This window comes from Harmonia axyridis, chromosome 1 (assembly GCF_914767665.1).
Source record: "Harmonia axyridis chromosome 1, icHarAxyr1.1, whole genome shotgun sequence".
Classification (NCBI taxonomy): Eukaryota; Metazoa; Arthropoda; class Insecta; order Coleoptera; family Coccinellidae; genus Harmonia; species Harmonia axyridis.
In genome coordinates, this window is record NC_059501.1 from 66772439 (window position 1) to 66794081 (window position 21643).

General features: G+C 33.6%; 2 protein-coding genes across 2 annotated transcripts in view; both read right to left on the minus strand.

Annotated features, from left to right (window-relative positions):
* Window positions 1–902: 902 nt before the first annotated feature.
* LOC123670780 (titin homolog) lies at window positions 903–14495 on the minus strand. The gene is made up of 5 exons (XM_045604328.1): window positions 14318–14495; window positions 13975–14176; window positions 13535–13611; window positions 13233–13430; window positions 903–11531 (listed from the first exon to the last, which is right to left on the minus strand). Exons 2-5 carry the CDS (start codon window positions 14136–14138, stop codon window positions 1636–1638), a joined length of 10335 nt encoding a protein of 3444 aa, XP_045460284.1. The 5' UTR covers window positions 14139–14176; window positions 14318–14495; the 3' UTR covers window positions 903–1635.
* A 5853-nt stretch (window positions 14496–20348) lies between these two features.
* LOC123671605 (von Willebrand factor A domain-containing protein 8) overlaps window positions 20349–21643 on the minus strand; it is a 50741-nt gene continuing 49446 nt past the window's right edge. Inside the window, exon 16 of the mRNA XM_045605571.1 lies at window positions 20349–20549. Coding sequence (XP_045461527.1) covers window positions 20438–20549 — 112 coding nt within the window. The 3' untranslated portion in view covers window positions 20349–20437. The remainder of the gene's footprint in view (window positions 20550–21643) is intronic.

Consider the following 21643-nt stretch of genomic DNA (forward strand, 5'->3'; position numbering starts at 1 on the left):
CCTATGTAGAAGAAGAAGCTGAAAAATGTATGAAACGTTTTTGTATATATTTTTCTCTTATAACCATATTTGTAATTTTTTTCTTTTCGGACATATTTTGGAAATTAATTATTCTATATTTATTACTTGAAGGAAGGTTTTTCTGTTTTTTGAGCGCTAAATCTTCGAATAGATCGCACTATCATTTGGAATTTATTTCTTTATTCTTGACCTCTAATATATATATATTCTTTTGAGAAAGAGCAATACAAAATATTAATTTCAAACAATCAAGCATATGTGTCGATGAATCTCAGTACAAGTGACAAGGCCTAATTAACAATATACAAAAAATAATCGTAAAATAATATAAAATATTCAAAACAACAACGTTAAACTAAACAAAATAAATCTTTCAGGTACAACTTAAGCTTAATATTAAAGTTTTTTTAGTTCTTATATACTTCATTTCTGGTGGTATACGGTTAAATGCTTCTATTGCTCTGTAAATTTGGGAGTCCTGGACTTTCCTTGTAAACCTGAGTTCACTTCTGAAGGTACCTTTATCTCGGGTGTTATGACTATGCACATCCTGTACTAGTGTAAATCTATAATTTGACTTAATATAATTGTTTGTCATGTTAATATATATGATTCTGCTAGAATTAAATGCAGAAAGATTAATTATTGCAATTTTTAAGATACTGAAAAATACTTCGTTGCTCAAATTATTATTTTAATAATTTGTTATATTTTCTTTGGTTGTTATTGATGCTGCTTCCATAATGGAGACGCCAGAAATTTGTTTTGGGCGCCAAATTCGACTACGCTGGTTCTTCATAACAGTGATAAATCCAGACAAAATAATAAATTATTCCACTGGTTGACTTGATATTTGGGTATGCAAGGTGAAGATAAATAAATTATGAAATAGTTAACTTTTATTTTACGAAACTATAATACATAAAGTAAATTTATAACATCTTATAGAAGATGAGACATCTATATGCTTAAATACTTATTTATAGCGAATTGGACTAGCTGTACCAGTTCGAATTAATTCGAGCTAATTATGTCACTTAGCTCGACAAAAATTCGAATTATATCGCACTGGTGCAGCCAGTCGAATACGCTATAATTGAAATAACTGAAAAAATAGCCAGAACTGAATGGATTCAGTATAAATGTCACACAAATGACGAGACCTACTATCTAGAGATACATTCATGATAACAGATAGGCTTGAAAGTGTGCAATAGATATTTATATCTACAAACTAAATATATGAAAAAAAAATAAAATAACATATATAAATTGAGTTTAAGAAGAAATCCGATAATTGTTATGTACAATTCGTACATGAATAACAATATTTTATTTACAAAATCCAGAACTATAACATTCTTTCAGGAAAAGAAAGCTACTCCGTAGTGCAATAACTCTTAACTGAATGAATTTCTCTCATGTAGAAAATGAAATATAACTTTATAAAATATTTTCAAAAGTAGAATTTTTCAACATAAAAAAAATTTAATAGCTTGCACCAATCAAGCTGCAGGTAAGAGTGACAGCACTACAGCTACACCCCAAGACCATTTTATTATAAACATTTACATGCTATATACAACTGCTCATTAATAAAAAATTCAGTCCAATTTACAGTGTTTTGTCTTGGGAAACAGAGCTCGAGGAATCACTTGATTGCAACGAATCTTTGAAATCAGAAGAAATAATTTGGGATTGCACAGGAATTTCCAAAGAACTATCGTCTGCTAACAATCTTGATTCAACTGTTGACAGATTAGACTTCTCTTTAGATTTATTGTTTAAAAAATTCATACCGTCATTTTCCATTGGTATATCAAACATTTCTGGGGGGGGTTCACTCAAGGAACTGCACATTTCAGCGCCTAGGGTACACAAGCCTTCTTCCATGAATGTGCCACCTGATACCATTCCTCTGGTGCTCATGGATTCCACTATGCCCTGTTCATTCCCTTTTTCCGAACTATCTGTCTTTGTTATTCGGGATGTTACTGTTCTTCCTAAAATTGTAGATTCTTGTAATGTTACAGTTTTAAGAGGTGCAGGAACGAATTCAGATGACTCTTCAACATCTTCTGTTAGAAGAGGCATACTACTGCTGAAAGTTTTCTGACTAATTTCTGCATGTTCAGAAACATCTAAATTGGGTAATGAATATACAAAAGATGGACTGTTCATTTCTGATGTAACTGACATGCTTGTCTCAGATATTGGTAGAGATAATTCTAAATTACTCTGAAGATCACCAGCCATTAAAACCTGTTGATGAGATACAGTCTGTGAAATATTCGGATCTGTTATTGTTATTGGCAGATCCACATTTTTGGGAACATGTGTTGTCAATATGTCAGCTTCTTCATCCGGTATTCTTTTGCTATTTGTACTTGGAACTTCAAGCGGGGTCATAATTGGGGAATTTAACGTTAAACTGGTCTCTAGAACGTTACCCATATTCATTGGAAACAAAGTTTGTCCAGGACTCATCTGGGATAGTTTACCCTGACTAGTAACTTGTTCTTGCTGGAAGACATCTGTGTCTGCTAATGCAGCTGCAAGAATATCTTGATTTTTCACAGGATGAGTTGAAAACATTGGATTGCCTTGTTCCTGTTGTTCAATGATATTTGTATTATGCTGCACCATAGGAGCTTCTGAAGGTTCAGTGTTGATTAAAATCTGTTGGCCATCTGCTTGAATCAAGAATGAATTTCCCTCAGCACCAGCTAATATATTTGATAAATCTGTGCTGCCATCACTTAGAGAATCTAAGAACTTCTGAGTAGCGACAGGATCTCCTGTGAGTATTAATTGCTGTCCTGACTCTCCATTGATATTGCAAGTCACTTGAACTTGGGTAGTTGTTTGTTCCATAGGAGCCACAACTTGCTGCACTGGTTTAGGAGGAGCTACTGGTGGTTTTGCTTGTTGCTTAGGTTTCTCTTGAACTGTTGTAGGTGCACTTTGGTTTACATTATCTTTTGATGTTCCTGCATCCATCTGCAGTACCATATTACTAAGATCTCCACCAGCCAATCCTGCCAAACTAGGGTCTAAAGACATTAAGGCTTCATTGTTCAAAGGTGTTAAATTTCCAGTTTCATCTAAGGTCACCAACATATAAGATTGAGGCTGCCCATCAACAGTTTCACTGGGCAATGCCAAAATTTGCCCTTCAGTGATTGTTGTTTGATTTCCCATATTGTCCTGAATTACTAACTGGTTAAGAGGTCTTTCAGGTTTATTTGAAGTTGTTTGTTTCAGTGAATCTTCTAGTTTTTTAGCCTGTTTAATTGGAGCTAATGGGGGAACTCGCTGATCAGTAACTCTAGACGGACCAGAAATTGTTGATGTGGATGGGTAAATTGGTTTAGTTTGGGGAACTACTGCCTGTTGTTTAGATTCTGGCCTTTTTATATTAGGTTTTCTTATAGGAACTGTAGGTGTTTTGTTGGCAAGGGTAGCTCTTGTATTGGCTTCTTGTTGTTTCTGCTGAGCCTTCATGCTACTAACTTTAATGGCTTCTAACTGTTCAGCAACCTGCTTATCTAACAGAGCCTCATTTGTACCTTGGATCTTCCTAACAGTTTGACTATGTTGGTTAGTTATTACAATTGTTTTCTGTTGAGGAGGTTTGTTTATCTGTGTTCCAGGTACATAAACTTTTTGATTTTTTCGTGGAGCTACTATTTTCATATGAGGGGATGCCACTTGTGCTGCAGTTGTCTTAATCAACTTGGGAGATTGAATGTTTTGACTGAGCAATTTAGATGTTGAAGCTAAAGTGCTGGTTTGAACTTTGGCAACTTGGGATTTTTGACCAACTGCAGAACTTTTTACAACAGTTTTACCTGGTAGCTGCATACCGAACATTTTTTGTTGAGCTGGAGTCAACAGCAACCTCTGCTGTTTACCTTGCTGATTTGTGAAAATCATTATCTTATGACCTGTGGACTCGGATGGATTACTTGGTGTACTAGAAGCTACACATGTAATTGGTATAGTCTTCCGCAGTAGATTTGGTTGTTTCTTCATTACTTGTACTGTTCTATTGGGACTGTCAGATACAACCACAAACTTCCCAGATTTTGTGCCAAGTGTTGGAGTTACTTGCCTGATGATCTTTTGTTGGGGTTTTGAGGTTTGTAAAATTTTCGGAGCTGTCTTTTTCAATATGGGCATTCTAACTGTTTGAGAAGCAGATCCTGAAGACATTGGTACAGTTTTCATGATTGCTTTAGAACTATTTTGAGCTTTTTTATCTATGATTATTTTCATGTTTTCACTGACAGGAATAGTTTTTTGAGCTTGTTCACCCAAAACTATAGGAATATTCTCTAATGTCTCTGGAGTAAGTAGTTGATCTGATAGGACAATAGGCATTGAATTGATGTCAAATTCTGCATTATCTTCAGTTCCCATCAGTACTTTATTTTGAATTGTTTCACCTGCTGGTCGAATGATTGTCTGATTGAGTATTTTAGCTTTTCCAGAAGATTTTTTGATACCTATCACCTGCTTATTGGCATTCATAATAAATTGTTTAGGAGAACTAACTGATAATTTTGATGCTGATGGGCTAGGTAGCTTTTGGGATCCAGTTATTTCATCTTTTTTTGGTTCAATTTTGGGAGTTTTGGTTATTACATAAGGTTCTATATCCTCCACATCTTCATATGTTCGCTTCACAGCTATATTACCTGGAGTGCCTACTACTTCTCTAGCAGGTCGTATAATTTTTTCTGATAAGATAATGGCTTTGTTCATAGATTTAGAAGGAGGTAATACATTAGTGTTTAAGCTTTTGCTTTTTATAGCACTTTTCAACAAGTTCTTTGAAACAATTTGTTCAGACTTTAAAGTTTTTGAATCAAGCTCTCTACTTTTGGAATTATTTTCTTCTTTCCTGTCTGAAGTCAATCGGCTGAGTAATTTTGACATTTCAGGTTCAGTCTTTGGAATGGCACTCTCTTTGGAGAATTCATTGTTGATACCAGCAACTTTCATCACTTCTTCATTTATCAAAGCCTTCTTGGTACATACTATTTGAGATGGAATGTGATCTTCTAAATCACACATATCTGTAACAGTTGAACTTTTAGCTGTGTTGTAGATTACCAGTGGTTCATTAACTACTGGGATCTCTTCAGTAGTGATAATTTTTTTCTTAGAAGAATCCTTATTCTTGTGTTTTATGGATCCAGATTCTGAAGATTTCATAGGAGTCTTTACTTCATTCAGTAGAGAAAGTTTATTACAGTCAGTTTTTTTGACATCTTCTATTTTGTTAGATTTATTGTTGCACTCTGTGATACTACTGCCTTCAATTTTTGCTTCATTCTTCTTGTCTGAATGTGGAGTAGTAATACCAGGACTAGTTTTAATTTCAAATTCTTCAATCACATTTTGATCTAAATACAATAATCTCTCCTTAATTTCAACTGTGGTATTCTTTTCTTCACCTACGTGCTGTTCTATATTGACAATAATTTTCTCGTTATTATCAACTGTTTGTTCTTTTTCTGTGTCAAAAACTACTAGTTCCTTCTCTATTTTATTAATGGTCTGCTGTTCTTTTCCTATTTCTTTAAGATTCTGGCCCTTCTCTGTTTCCTCAAGATTATGTCCTTTCTCCATTTCATTAGGATTATGTTCCTTTTCCACTTCATTGAGAATCGGGTTTTCTTTTATATGATCCCCTTGTTCCTTTTCTATATCATTAATTGTTAGTTTTTTATCTTTATTTTCAACATTATCTGTTTTGTCTTTTTTATCAAAGATAACATTTTTTTTTTCACTCACGACAATCTGTTCTTTCTTCTTACCAAAGGTAATTTCTTTTTCTTTATTGTCATCTCCTACATTTTTAGTATCAAGTGATTCTGTAATATTTTGTATATTCTCCTTCCTGAAAGCATCGAAGCTTGCATCACTGCTCTCATCAGAGAAATCCATAGAAAAACTGAGAAGTGTCATAGGTTTTTTGCTGGGCATATTTGCTGTTATTTCTACTTGTCCTTCAGCTAATTCTTTTTCTGATACAACTGTTAAATTTCCATCTATAGAAACATATTCTGTTTCTTCTTTTTTATTTTCATCCAGAGGAAAATTTTTGGTTATGATTTCAGTTTTTGAAATATCAATGTCATTATCTTGCCTATCTAGAGACTCAGATACCGTAGCTGATGTTAACTTATTAAATTCATCATATTTGCCTATGTCACTTTGATTTGGATCTCCAGAGCATTGCACAGAATTCATTTCTGAATCAACAGGGACATTCAATGGAGGATTATCGTTTCTTTTAGAATTTGTGTCTTGTGGCACTTCACACTGCTCTAAAGACAATTCTTCAGTTTCTAAAGACGACTTATTCCATGAAAGCGATTGGTCCACTTGGGAGATCTCTGGAACATTCTTCGATATTACATCATCAGTCTCAGAAGGTTTTTCGATTTTTGTTTCCAGGCTATCTGAAGCTTGACAACTTTTTGTGGTATCCCTTTCTATTTTATCCGGAAAAATCAAGTCTTTCTTTTTAGGAAAGAACTTATCATCACTTTTAGTTGATTTCAATTTAGGAAGGAGTTTGGTTTCTTTTTTGTCATCCTCTTCATCAAATACATTGCTGATTTTCGAAAGAAATTGTTTCTTCAATTTAAAAGCGATGGGAGACTTTCCAATCGTAAGCGAGGGCGTCTCTACCTTGACTTCTGTTGCATTTGATTTCACAGTCTCCAAGGATTTTTCTTTCTGCTTATTGAGTTCAAAATCTTCAAAAGACTTCACAAATCTTTTCTTTGGATTTGTCAGTTTTGTGGCCACTTCATTAGTTTTTTCAACAGATCTACTTGGAACAGGCTGCTCTTGAAGACAAGTTGATTGTTCTTTAGGAAAATCAAATGGCTTTTCTACTTTTTCTTTTTTAGCCTTTTCTGTTAGCAAATACATTTTTTTACTTTTGAGGGCAGGTTCTTTACTTATCGATATTTCCTCAGATTGGGAGCTGCAACTTCCAGGTAATGAACTAGTTTCAACAACTATTCTGTCTTCTAATGAATCAGTAGATTTTTCACTTTTTTCAGGAGTATCAAATATTGATGAACCAGTTTTTTTATGTTCATTGGATTTATCTTCATTTGGCTCTTTTTTCTCCATGTTTGGTTCTTCGTAATGTGTTATTCTAGCTACCTGACTTTCAACCGATTCTAACAAATCAGATGAATTTTCAAATGATGAATTTTGAGAAAGGACTTCGCTTGGAAAACCTTCTTCGTTTATCTTCTCAGATACTGACAGAAAATCTTTTTTCTCATTGACTGTTTCCAAGTTTTCTTTGACTAAAAGACTATTTTCATTGAATCCTGGAAGCGGGGAAGTTCCAAAAATCAACTCAATCTGTTCTGCATTCTTCTCGGCAAGATCTATTGATTCTTTTGTAGAAAATATTTCATTCATTTCTTTTTGGCTTGTTTCATCAATTTCAAGATTTTCATTGTTTTCTACAGTTTCTTTTCCACTTTCCGTATCTGATTTTTGGAATAGATTTTCTTCTTCATTTAGCACTGTATCCCAACGAGTTTTTCGTTCTTGATTGACACTTTTGTTTGTTTTTTCTTTTTGATCCCACCTACTAGGTTTTCGATTCTTCTTTGAAATTATCTTTGGACTTTTTTCAACTTCTTTAGTTTTTTCTGTGTCATTCAATTCAATTTCAGTTTTATTTAGTTTGGTATCAACACTTTCCGGTTGTGGTTGAGAAATTTTATGAGTAATATGTTCCTTAACATGCTCGGATGTAACGTCTCCCTCATTTTCTGAACGTTCTACTAACTTATCTTCTTGATCTGCATTGAGCAGAACCTCCATTTCATTTTGTGTTTTAGTATTTGCAGACTCTTCTTGATGAACTGTTGTTTCAATATGTTGGACTTCAGATGAATGAGAAACTTCTCTTTTTTCTGCCGTTTCTGATTTTTCTTCTTCCTTTACATCAACTACATCTTCATTTTTTCCTTGAACTTCTGCCAAAGCCTCTTGAGAAAGTTCCATGTTAGGAGTGACTGACTCATTTTTCTCAATAAGAGATGTTTTCGATAAATCAGGGGAAAGATAAGAGGTAACATCCGCCATTTGGCACTCTACAGTTTTATTCACCTGCTCTGCTGTTGCAATTTCATCCTTTTGTGGTACTCCACTTTCAGTAGCAGTTTTCTCCTGTTTGGATTTTCGCTTGTGGCCATAAGTTCTCCTTTTTTTAAGATCTTTCTCATCGTAATCAAATGAGAATATGCTCTTCAACTCTTCTCGTTTTTGTTCTCTTGTTTTTACAACAGTGTCAGATGGGAAAAATAAATCTTTTATGGGGTCAACTTCATCCTGTATTAGAGGTCCTGCTAATTTCATGTGATTTGATTGTGATCTATCTATAATTTCTTCTGTTTTCAGTAAGTTACTATTTTCAGGTTCTTTACCTATAGTCAGTTTTCTTTCTTTAATTTCAGGCTCTTTTAATGAGCTTCTAGAGCTCCTAGCAGATCTACTACCATGTTTCCTAGAACTACGACTAGATGAAATATGTTCTTTTTGGTCATCCACAATATGATCTTTTACGGGTGAAGCCTTATGTTTTTGAGAACTTTGGCCAGTTTTTTTATCTGCTCCGGTACTTTTTTGAAGAATATTATCTTCTAGATCATTAAGAGGACTTTCTTTACTACGATTATGCAAATCTCTCGAGGTACTACTACGAGATTTCTTAGAGTAAGTTTCTTTGGGATGTTTGACGGCAGTTTCTTCATGAGAAACCGATTTACGGCTTTGGGATGACTCTTGTTTCTCTTTCTCATGTCTGCTTGATCTTCTTCCACTTCTGGAACTACGGTGGGAAGATTCAACTTTTTCGCTTTTGCTCGATTTCTTTTCCTTTCTAGAACTTTTATGATGGGATTTATGATCTTCTGCAGGTTCTTCAATTTTTTTGGAAGTACTTTCATCTGCTTGATTATTTTCATTTGTTTTCAATTCATTTGATTCTTGTTTTGTTTGTGATTCCTCATTTACAGTATTTTTAGTTGCTTCAACTTCTAAATATGATTCGATAGGGGGTAATTCATTAGGTACAGAATCAGCTGAAGAATTTTTTTCCTCTGTTATTTCACTTGCTGGTGGTTTCAAATCTTCAATACTCTGCTCATTAGTGCCAGGCAGAGATTTATGTTCATCAATAGGGGTGGTGATATGTTTTTTGGAATGGGATGTGCCAAGAATCACAGTATTTATTTCCTCTGGACTTGGGATTAGAGACTCTAGCGAAGTTTCATCCTCTGATGTTCTTTTGTCCTTATTCAATGATTTTCTTTCCCATCTAGATGATTTTCTACATGATCCAGATTTTTTTTGTTCGTTTTGACTATTACTTTCTGCTAAGGAACTAACTTCAATTTTGGAATCTCTGCTACGCCCTCTCCTATTACTTTGTGTTGGGTTATCATTACCATCGAATGATTTGGAATAATTATGTGTAGTCTTTTTTCTTTTTGTTACTGGTTGATGTTCATCATCCGTAATCCTGTCGTCTTCAACAGGATTTAATTTTTTTTTGGCAACTTCGATATCTATATTTGCTTGGTTTTCGTTCGTTTCAAGAGAATCGTTTGTACTGAGATATTCAGATACTTCTGTAACTGTGGTTTTTTCATCAGAAATATCTGCAGATTTTTCCAACACTGTTTCTATTGCTACAGTTGTATTTTTCACAAGAATCTCAATATCCTGTTTTTTATCCTGCTCTTTCTCAATCAGAATCTCTTCTGTATTAACATTTTCATCAAGACTAATATCAATATTGACTGTATTGATATCAGTTGATTCTTCTTGGACTTTTTGTTTAGAATTGACATCTTGCATTTCTATAGATTCTGTTGAAACATCAAGACCAACTGCTGTCTGTTCTCCAGTAAGAGAAGGGGTATTTAATGGCACTTGAATACTTGAAGGTTCTGAATCTGTTTCATCTTTGAAATTCTCAGATTCCTCTGCTTGTTTTAATAATAAAGCATCAATATTAGATTCCGTTACTTCCAGCCTCGGTCTGGTAGGTTTCCGACCTCTTTTTGTGTTTTTGCTTCTTTTCTTCGTTTTGCTTTTGGACAATGTTAGTTCAGATTCCATATCTAACAACTCTTCATCTAATGTACTACTTTGAACTAATTCAGGCTGTTGTTCCAGATTTTTATCTACCGTCAAAGTGATAACTGCCTCAGTATCAGGTTTTGCAACAGTTGTTTCTTCAACAACTTCCGTTTTTTCTGACTCTTCCAATTTTCCTTCAACAACTTCTGTTTTCTCTGATTCTTCTAATTTCTCTTCAACAACTTCAGCCTCAATCAAATCTGAAGATTCTCTTTCGGCTTTATCGGGGTACTTGACTGCTTTAGCAGAGTGAAAATTTTGTTCCGTTTTGAGTAAATTTGGAACATCTGGAAGATCAATATTTTCAGTTGAGTCCATCAGAGATTGATAGGTCTTTTCAAAGTTTTCAGTTTCTTTATCCATTTCTATTGAAGATTCAGCTAACTTTGCCAATTCTTCTGATTCTTCAAGAATTTGCTTTTTCTTTTTCTCTTCTTCTACGTTAATAAGGTCATCATCAAACTCAAAAGTTTTTCTACGGTCTGATATCGGTATAACTCTAGGTATTTTTCTTCCAGAAGTAGCATCTGGTATTTTTGCATCTTCTTCATCATCATCAAAATCAAAGCAAGATTTATTAGCATTTTTCTCTGTCTTTTCTTCAGTAGATTTATTTTCTTCTTGTTCTTCAGTTATTTCACTTGATATTTTTGTTGAATCAAGATCTTCGCCTGTAAGGTGTAGGACAAAGGAAGAATCTGCATATGAAGAATCAGCTAATGAAGAGTCATTCACTGGATCTTCAGATTTCTCCAGGGTCTCATTCAATGTTTCTTCTGACGCTTCTTCATGGTTACTTTCATCATCCCAATCAGCTATTATATCATTACAAATATCCTTCTTCTCCTCCTCTGCTACTATTGACTGTTCATTTTTCTTTGTGTTTTTACGCTTTGGAGAGTCGTTAGTAACCATTGATGCATCATTTTCACTCCTCTCATCATCTGCAAGAATGGATTCATCAACTTTTTTCTTTGTATATTTTCTCTTGGTCTTGGTCCTTTTCTCATCACCAGAAAGTTCTTCATCACTCAATGCTTTCCTTCTCTTTCGTTTCTGAGGTTTCTTTATAGGCTGCCTAGACTGGAAGCTCACGTCTTTGACATGACAACTAGTATGCTTCATCAGTATGCCCAATCTGTCACTGCTGAACTGACAGATGGGACAGGTGAATTTTTTGAGGATATTTTCTTTAGGTACTACAGCTGGTGCATTTTCTTCTTCTGAATTAGCTTCCTCGGATTTTGGGTTGAGGACACGGGCTTGGTAGTCATCATACCCAAGAAACCTTCTGTGCGTTATGAGAGGCTCTGATTCTGAAACAATAATTCATAATCAGTAATGTGTATAGCAATAATCACTTCCATTTGAAATTTTTAAACTAGATAGAACCAACAATTGTGCAGTATGTAATTGTTTAATAAATGAAAAAACCTGTTAGAAATTTGGAAAACTTCTGAGTCTGAATATATTGGTTAAATACGCTAATGACCAAAATCCATTCAATAGCTCTTGAATTGAGTTGAAATTTTGTTATCTAAATAACAGAAAAAATATCGATTCGATCAAAGGAAATCACTTACCAAATTGTGAAACTAATGTTCATGCACAATTTTGTGTCAAACATTAAAGAGATATTTCAGACTATTCCCCTCGAAAAATTCAAACCAATCATATTAACGCATATGATACAAATCACTTAACAAAAAATCAATATGTTTGAATAGCAATGCAGCATAAAAATATCTGGGTATTTACACGTGTGCTTAAGCTGAATATTTTTGTGAATTTTGAAACCATCGAAAAAAATTTGGGATGATTGTCAGAAAGATTTTATTCAACGAGCGTTCATTTAAATTCTTGGTCAAGAGTGCTGTGGAGAAATTAGAATGGATTTTCTGTGATTACAAGTAGCGCTTAGCTTGTACCTAAGGGCCAGTTGCACCATTTGCCTAATCGTTGATTAAAAATTTAATCATTGATTACTTTCTGATTTCCTAAGAAACATCAGAAAGTAATCAATGTTTAAATTTTAATCATTGTTTAGGCAAATGGTGCAACTGGCCATTAGATGTCTAAAAACATGGTGTATGCATTCGTCAATTTTTGAATGGAATGACATTCGACCAAATTGAAAATATTATAGCGTATTCGACTGACTGCACCAGTGCGAATTAATTCGAACTAATTATGTCATTTAGCACTGAAAAAATTCGATGTAATTCGCATTGGTGCAGCCAGTCGAATACGCTGTTAGTTTTATTTCGTAGCGGCGCTGCAATGTCATACTTTTAATTTTGATCTTTTTTCCTTTGATTTTGACAGGATACAATAATTAAAACACAATCGTAGCCAATCAGAAGCTTAACTAATATTCTCCAAATTGGCAAAACAAAATCTAATCAGTCCATAACCCCAGGTTTTTAGACTTCTTACTTGTACCATATTACTAAAATTTGTTTACATAGTTACTTCGAATTTGGGAACTATATGATACAAGCTGAGCGCTACTTGTAATCATAGAAAATCAACTCGAAATTCTCCACAGCACTCTTGACCATGAATTTAAATGAATTCATGGTATTCAAATTGAAGTTAGTACACATAGTTCAACAATCAAAATAGAGTAATTCTTTTTTTTTTAAATAGTTCTTGTACATACCCTTCATGCCTGCCAAGCACTCAGGATATAAGTACTGAATATTTCTGTGTTGATATAAAGTTCATTGATAAAATGAGTTATCCAAAAATTTTGCTTTTACATGGGAAAAAATTATGAAGTTTGTTATTCCATTGCAAAAATGTGCAGCATTTATTTTTTTAAATTTGAAAATCAATAATAAATGAATGACCTTGGAATAGGCAAATAGAGATTTTCAATGATTTGATGTCGAATGCCGATATATAATAACATACCTACATTGAAAGCAGAAAAATGTAACCTTCCAAGCATATACTTATTATTATATTATGCTTTCTTGTTTAATAAAGAAAATTATTCCAAAAATGATACTTACTAGTTGAACGACCCTTCATATTTTCTCTAGGTTTTTTAACAACAGGAGATCCAAAAATTTCTGCAGCATAATTCCTTTTACGTTCTGTGGTAAAAACAGGATCACTCAGTATGTTTGCATTACCACCAGTCTTCACTTCCGCAGCGCTAACATCCTTTGGGAATGAAGTGAGCTTAGGATTTTTAGCTCTAAAAGCGTCTAAAAAAAAGTTTTATTTTGAGAAGTGATGGGAAGATTTTCATGGTTTAACTACATTTTGAGTATGATTATTCATTAGAAAATTATAAAATATTCAAACTAACCCATTCCTTTCTTGATAAAATCATATTTTCTGTCACAATTGTAAGGAAAAATTCCTTCTGGGGTTTTGACGATTTCACTGAAAAAAAAAAAAAAAAAAACAGTTACATATAACACTCCAACAATACTTGTGAAATAAGCTAATACGGATATACAAGATGTAATGAGAAAAGAAGGTTCTGTAAAGTTCTAGTAATAAAAAATTTATCTTCTTTAACGATATGTAAAATAAACTTCAAAAATACTCAATTGACAGATAAAAGAGAAATTGTGACTACATCAACTAAATCATAAAATATGACTAATTTAAGAATTGTACATTTTTATTCTGATCAATTCAGAAGCTTCTAATCGTTGTGAATGTTAAATGTATATTTCTAGCATCCTATCGACAGAATGCACATATTTTATTCCAGGAAATGAAAGTTAAATGATAACTTACTAATATCCATCATCGTCGAAAAATTTTACTATTGCTATTGGCTCTCTTTTTAGAGATTCGAAAAGATCGCCTGGTACACTTGTTTTGTCTATAACTTCACCTGGCCACCAAAATGGTCCCAGTTTAACCCAGACTATGTCACTGGGTTTGTAATAAACCTCCATTTCATCAAATGTCCTTTACAGACCACTCACTTTATTCACTGAAATATAATTTACATTAATCCATCTGAGTTATTTAGAATTCTGCAATTTTTGTTATGACCGATGTTTTGACATGAACTGCACTGCGTTTTGGAACTTCATAATCGACATGCATTCTTTTCAATGGAAAAGTAACTTACCAAACTTCAGTTTAATTTGTTACTCGTTAAACTTCAAGAATTAATTAACTAAACCTTCAAAATCTACAATTCCTTTCATTTCATTGATTCCATTCAGCAAATCATGATAAATTTTAAGCATAATAAAAGATGTCTAACTTCACTTGTCTGTCAGACATACGTGATACCATTTTGTTTGGCGTCGGCGTCATACCAACATAATGGTATTAAAACTACAAAATAAATAATTCAAATAGAGCGTTTCTTACTGTTATTTACAACTTTGTGAAGATTATTTTCAGGTTTTCCTACATAAGAAGATCAATTAACTTTGAACCAAGAGGTTTCAGTGGTTTATTTCATGTTTTAAGATGATAGAAATTGTTTTGGAGGTTGGTAGCCCGATAATGTCTTAATGAGATTTTTATGAGAAAAATGCTGTCTATTTGCATTTCATGACTATAACTTTGAATGATTTTCCTAGAAAATTTTTGAAAAATATGATTGATATTCGATAAACTTGTAATGATATTTAGATGAAAAGACTTGACGGTGTAAACATTGAACGACAACGCGCAGAACCGTACTTGGATATGTTGGAACGGTATGGACTTTTTTTTAAATTGTAGAAAGTCATTTAATTTTTTTATAACTTCATCACATTGACTGGTTCAGTTCTATTTCATGTAAATTGTTATGGAAATTTTATCATAGGTTGAAAAAACTCCTTCATAGATTTTTTTTATAAAATTTGGCATTTCGTGTTGGAGCTCATATCAATCATAATCAATTGATTATGAGCCAAAATATAGTTTTTTTAACAATAATAATGCGTCAATTTTTTTTCTACGACGCCTAATTAATAGCAGATTTTTTTTTGTTTACAAAAAGGGATTGCGATTCTTTCATCCCGAAATCTCTGACGGAATCGACAGTTTGACACTCATGATCTCTGTTAAATATACCTTCCATCACGGGCGTAGCCAGGGGGGGGGTTTTGGGGGTTCAAACCCCCCCCCGAAATGTTTAAGATGTCAAAATTTATTAAAACGAAACATGAAGTTAACAGGAATATATATTCGTAAGTAGATAAAGGATGTTTTTTTTAGAGCTATAGAACCTTAAAGTGCAATAAAACAACGATGGATTATTCGATTGACATGAATTTTATTTATACGCAAGATAATCTTGTGGCATTACATTTTAAATATGATTTCTGGCATATGACCGCCACGGCTGGCTCAGATGTAGTCCAATCGGACGTCCAATTTTCGATGACTTTTTCCAACATTTGTGGCCGTATATCGGCAATAACACGGCGAATGTTATCTTCCAAATGGTCAAGGGTTTGTGGCTTATCCGCATAGACCAATGACTTTACATAGCCCCAAAGAAAGTAGTCTAATCCATTCAATTTGTGCTCACATGTGCCCCTCAAGGGAAATTATGCTGTAGTTTTGATTTCTTCGATCGTATGTATTTTTTTTAGGTGCTGAATCCGAATCTGACGTTCAGCACCAAAATTTCGTAATTTTCTTTGTTTCTGGGGTACAGAATTCGAATCTGGTAATTTCATGGTAAAACATTGCAAAAAATGCAAAAAAGGTAAAAATTTTCATTTTTCGCCGGTTTTTTGTATATAAACTTTCTACACATAAATTTGAATTTGAGTACCCTGTTGTATAAATACAACGACGGTATTTATTTTCTGAATATATTCATAGGAATCGATGTAAATAAATAAACTAAATTTAATTTGCTTTTTTTCTCAAAACATACTTGAGAAATAAAACTAGTGAAAATAGACTGAATGGGTTGGCTCTCATGAAGTTGATATATTTAAAAAGAAAAATAGAAGACTTTTTCTATAATATATAATAAAATCAAATGTACTTGTTCTTCTTTGTTTTTTTATATGGTTAAATATATATTTTATAATAAATATTATTATGTTTATGTCAAGCCCTTTTATAAGCATTATTTTCTTGAACCAGTGGCATATACAGAGAACGAGTTTGATATTTTTGCTATATCATGTACATGCAGGCACAATACGAACACTCATTTATTTCTATGAAAAAAATTCTTATATCTCCCATTATCCTTTCTGTATACGCCTTTGTCTTAAACCCCAACCCCCCCCCCCCCCCCCGAAACTGAAACCTGGCTACGCCCGTGCCTTCCATAATCATAGCGGATCATGGTGACTTTGTCGTAGCGGTGCCGATTTTGCGAGAGATGCGTACAGTGACTTGATGAACCACAGTGGCGACAAGCGTGATCTCGTTTTTGATTGGCAGAGCCTAAATATGGCGGCTTTTTGTTTACATTCTCCATTTACCTGATTTTTGGGATTTATTCAAAATGTTAAGCCCATTTTATTTAGTCACTGTAAAATTCTTCAGTTAAATAAATTTGTTCTATATACAGTAAAATACAAAGAGGTCCAATAATTTTGATTTTGACGTGTGCCAGTTCAGTTCAGTATTTTGTATATTCTATGTCCCCATCCGCCATTTTTAGGCTCAATTTGAACGAATTGTCGCCGCTCTGTTCAATTAAGTCACTATAGAGATGCGTACAGTGATTTTATATACTTCAGTGACGACACGGCTCGTCAGCGTTTTTTATTGGTTGGAGCCCTGTCTGCCATTAAAGGTCAAACTTTCACCAGAGATCTCTGATTTTCACTATTTACATTCGAGTGCCGGGCTGTTTCACATTCTTTGAAGCATTCTTGTTTATCTTGTTAGGGATTGTGACTGGTTTAGGGGGTTCAAACCCCCCCAAAATGTGAACATGTTATCAAAAGAAACGAGCGGTCGACCAACCTTGGCGCATGCGCAGTCGATAATCTGAATCTTGAAACACCCCTCGTTTGAATATATTATTTCCGCCGACCTTTAATGGCGGATGGCCGAAGTTGTCATCACTGTAGTATATAAAGTCATTGTAGAGATGCGCAGTTCACGACGCCATATCTTGGGCAAGCAAAGAGTACTACACACTTTCCTATCAGGTGTATTGCGTTAAATCTACTTTCAGGCCCTTTAAAAAACTGCCATTATGAGTTAGTACACAGTGTGTGGAAGAGAAAACTACTCAACTACTTCAGGCCATATAAATTATCGACATTCTGAGTATTAATTCAGTAGTGCAGCTAGGAAAAGGAGCTTTAGGGCATCAGCACAAACCCCCTCCCCAAAACACAGACAATTCAGATAAAGTTGGTCAATGGAAATTGAAAAGAATATTATATGTCTCTAATGGATTTTCGTTTATTATTCACATATATAGACCAGCATAATGTATTGCTTCGACTGGCAACTTCAATATAATAGTTTATTATGCAACAAGTAGGGAAAGTCTAACTTTTCTCACTCACCTTTCAGGCTCGTGCCGCAAACAAACAAGTGAGCAAAGGACTTTCTCAACATGTTGCACACCATACTTTTCAGTTTTCCATCTGCATAAATTTAAATAATTCAATTAATGTACCCAATTCACTTCAAAATGGCCTTCGTTGACAGCTTAGAATATAGATAGATATTAATGTTCTAAAGGTTGACAGTATCTGTTCATTCATTGCGTTTCCATAGTGTAGTAACTCTGTCTGCTCACAGATGGCATTCTGGGTTTTCGTGCCACACATACTTTGACCCCGGCAGATTTATAGGAGTCATAGCGTTGCAACAGAGTCACCTCTCCACGTTGGTGTGTCTTGGGCAGATATCGCTGGATAGCCCAATTGATGAGTCCACCAGCCATCTCGGGACGAAAACCAAACCCTTGAGAGAGAGCGCACTTCGTAATTTGACTCGAGAAAGACTCGCCAAAATAGAAACGACTTCTCAAAAGCCCAATTTCATTGGTCTATCAAACGAGGTGTGAGCAAAGTGCCGTATTTCCATACGGCACTATGTATTTTTCATACTGTGAGAAATATTATTCCTAATGTTTTTCACAGTATGAGCAATACATAGTTTTGAAATTGAGTAAGCAATAAAGAATACGCTACTTTCCATAGCAGTTGTAGAGAAACGATTTTTCAAAAGCCCAATTTCATTAATCATTAGTCTATCAAGCAAGGTGTGAGAAAAGTGCCGTGAGGAATATTTCTCACATCAGCAATACATAACAACTGAAAAAATAAAAAAGAGGGCACGTGCTTGTATATGGAATGGTGGAGGTCTTTTCGAATATAATTTATGAAAATATTTTCTCCTGATATTTTGAGTTTTAAAAAAAAATCATTACTTTCCTTTCTTTTCTTCTTTCCCCTTTCAAATCAAAATCTGCTGAAAAGAAACTAGTGCCTGTATTCTAACGAAAACCTTTTTAGGAAATAAAGAAGGAATTTGGCAGTTTTTAAATAATTTTGTTATACATAAATTGTAGAATTCGAAAGTTGCAGGCAAATTTATATTAGAAATTTACTATTCTTTTCTTCATATACCAACTCTCAAATCAACTAATTCCTATTCAACATCTAACACACAATACATAGTTTTGCTTTTCTCATACATATCATATCCTTTTATGATGAAAATAATCCAAAATTTAAATCAACATAGAAAAAATTAACCAAAAATGATGTAAGGGGAGAAATATTCCAAAAAATACATGAACTCAAATATCTTGGAAGCTGTTGATTTTCGGTTATAAATAAGTATGGCTCAATCGACAGCAAATCAGTGATACTTACATCTCCTTCAAGGTTCACGTCTAATTTGGAAACACCCTGTATATATAGCAGTTGTAGGAAAATTAATTTTTTGGTACGTCCTACCATTCGCTGTTGGGTAAAAAACCAACAGTGATGTGCCTGAAGTGGCGATGGGACACAGTAACAACCAGTTCTCCTAACTAGAAGAAGATCTAAGCTTCTGAGAATTCTCACAGAGACCTAGGAGGGTCGGGGTAGAAAAACATAAACATAAAAAGCTAAATGTATAAACAACTACCATTCTGAGTTGAATTAATCTTCATCAATCTATTGGTAGAACTAGCCTGAGTTAAATCAACCTTTATGAAGCCATAATATCAAATGTCCTGCTCAAAGTCAGCCTCATCAGAAGTACCAACCATAAGCTAACCATTAAATTATCTATTTAATGGATTCGGTCCTTACTTGGCGGAAATTCATTATAAATAAAATAAAACGAAGTAATTTCCACTATGTTATTTAATTGTTAGCAACAATTGTTTCGCCACACTGTGGCTTCATCAGGCTACATTTCTGAACTGAGTTCAGAAATGTAGCCTGATGAAGCCACAGTGTGGCGAAACAATTGTTGCTAACAATTAAATAACATAGTGGAAATTACTTCGTTTTATTTTATTAAATTATCTAATCAATAATCTGCAATAAATTTGTAAAAGTTCGAAAATAATTATTTAGTTACAAATATTATGAATGAATGATTCCATTTTCTCAGTTCATTGATTGAAATTGAAGAGAAAAGCATTGAATAAATTATTATTTTGTTTCAGAGTCTAGCGAAGGTAATGGAAGCGTTGGGATGGGTTTGGTTTCCGATTGCAGAATTTCTACTCGTAAAATGCATTGCAGAAAATCTTGAACAACTTTGATTTCATGTCTGTCGGTCTGTGTGTTCGCACTTCCTTGTAACAGCCATAACTTCTACAATTCTCATCTAATTTTAATGAAATCTGGAATGAGCATTCAGTTTGCATCGTAAATAGAAAAATTTATTTCAGAATAGGAAAGTATGATTCAGAAGAAAAAAAATGTATTTCAGAATGGTTAATCGCTTCTGAAGATGAAATTCTTTTTCTGAATTTTCAATTACAATTTCAATTACAATTTCCGTATTTTGAAATTTAATTTGATAATCTGAATTACTACGATTTCTGAATTACAATTGGAAAAGGTGTACTATTACAAGACAAAAATAAATAGTGAGGAATGCTCAGTTTTTAGGAGCAAAAGACGAAGAAGCATAGTGCCACATTTCTTGTCATAAAATCTCATTCTTGTTGAAATCGTAAAACAATAGTTTAAGAGGGCTGGAAGTTTCTAATAAGGAAGTATCATGAAAAAATATTTTATTCAATGACCAAAAACGATTCAACAACCATATTTATGATAACAATATTAATTTAAGACTAGATAGAGTTTTAATACTTAGATTGTATCAAAGAAGAAGAAAATATTTGTTTTAAAATATGAGGTAGTTCGCTGACATCCGTACATATGAAAGATCTTCCTACTGGTAATTTTTCAGTGAGCCTAAAAACATAAATACAATACAGATATAGTAGAAAATGGACAAAATACGTAAATTCCCGTATTACACAACGTATACCTTTTCAGGCCTATTTTCATTTTTATTTCTTTGTACTCAATTTCACAGATGGTTGACACCATTACACACTATGCCTTTTTTGAGTTGCAAAAACTATGAGAAATTTGAAATTATTTTTGTGGTTCTTTTTTTGTGCTTTTTGCAAACTTTTGAGATATTCATATCAGTTTTCGTCATTAAAATGACCGAACCAATAAAAAAAGGAAATGAATAAAAAAAGGCATTAGTTGTAGCCTCTATGCACGCCTATTCATACATATTGTAGCTATAAAATATTCTCTATACAATTATTAGAACTTTATCAATGTTTTCGATAAAAATATTCATAAAGTTTTACGCTCTGGTTTATTACATATAACACAAGAAATGAAATTTCAATTTGTGTTCCATTTCGACGAGGAAGAAGTCCTTTCGTCGAAGTTTCACAAGAGCTACTACTAAATGTATTTAAGAGGAAATTGGTATAACGGATTTTCGAATTATTTCTCTTAGATGTTTGTTCTCTTCGATAAGATTGGAAAATTTTGGCTTTTTATCCGTGATCCGGTTTTTCACTTAACTTTTCGCTTACTACTTTGGTAAGCATCTGCAGCGGTTTCCAGGTCGTAGATTGTTAATATACGATGGATATCTCCGATATACACGGTGATTGAAGGTACGTTTTTTTCGGTTAGTTCCGTCGACCGCCACGTTTCGATGAATTTATCTCCCTTTATGCCTTTTCTTCGTTTGTGACTACTTTTTGGTTTCCATTCGTTGAGATTCGTATTTAAATTCTCGTTTTTCTTCCAGTTGATGCTGTCGTCATTTTCCGGAGTGATTTGTCTTTTTTAAATCAATATTCATGAAATATTTAGCGAACTTTGGTTTTAATATATTTGGTATAGTTTTGTATTTGGGATTTACTTTTCGTCTATACTATTTCTCGCTTTTTTCTTTTTCTCTAACAGGAATCTCACGTACAAAGGTAGTGGACTCTTCTTTGGTATTCATTTGATTTTAGTGCATTGTGTTCGAA

What these genes read in the sequence shown, in the direction of transcription:
- LOC123670780 (XM_045604328.1), bottom strand. Translation starts at nt 14,138, where the DNA reads ATGGAGGTTTATTACAAACCCAGTGACATAGTCTGGGTTAAACTGGGA. An exon ending in TTCGACGATGATGGATATTA is followed by an intron (nt 13,612 to 13,974) that starts GTAAGTTATCAT and finishes TTTTTTTTTCAG; the next exon opens with TGAAATCGTCAAAACCCCAG. An exon ending in TTTTATCAAGAAAGGAATGG is followed by an intron (nt 13,431 to 13,534) that starts GTTAGTTTGAAT and finishes ACTTTTTTTTAG; the next exon opens with ACGCTTTTAGAGCTAAAAAT.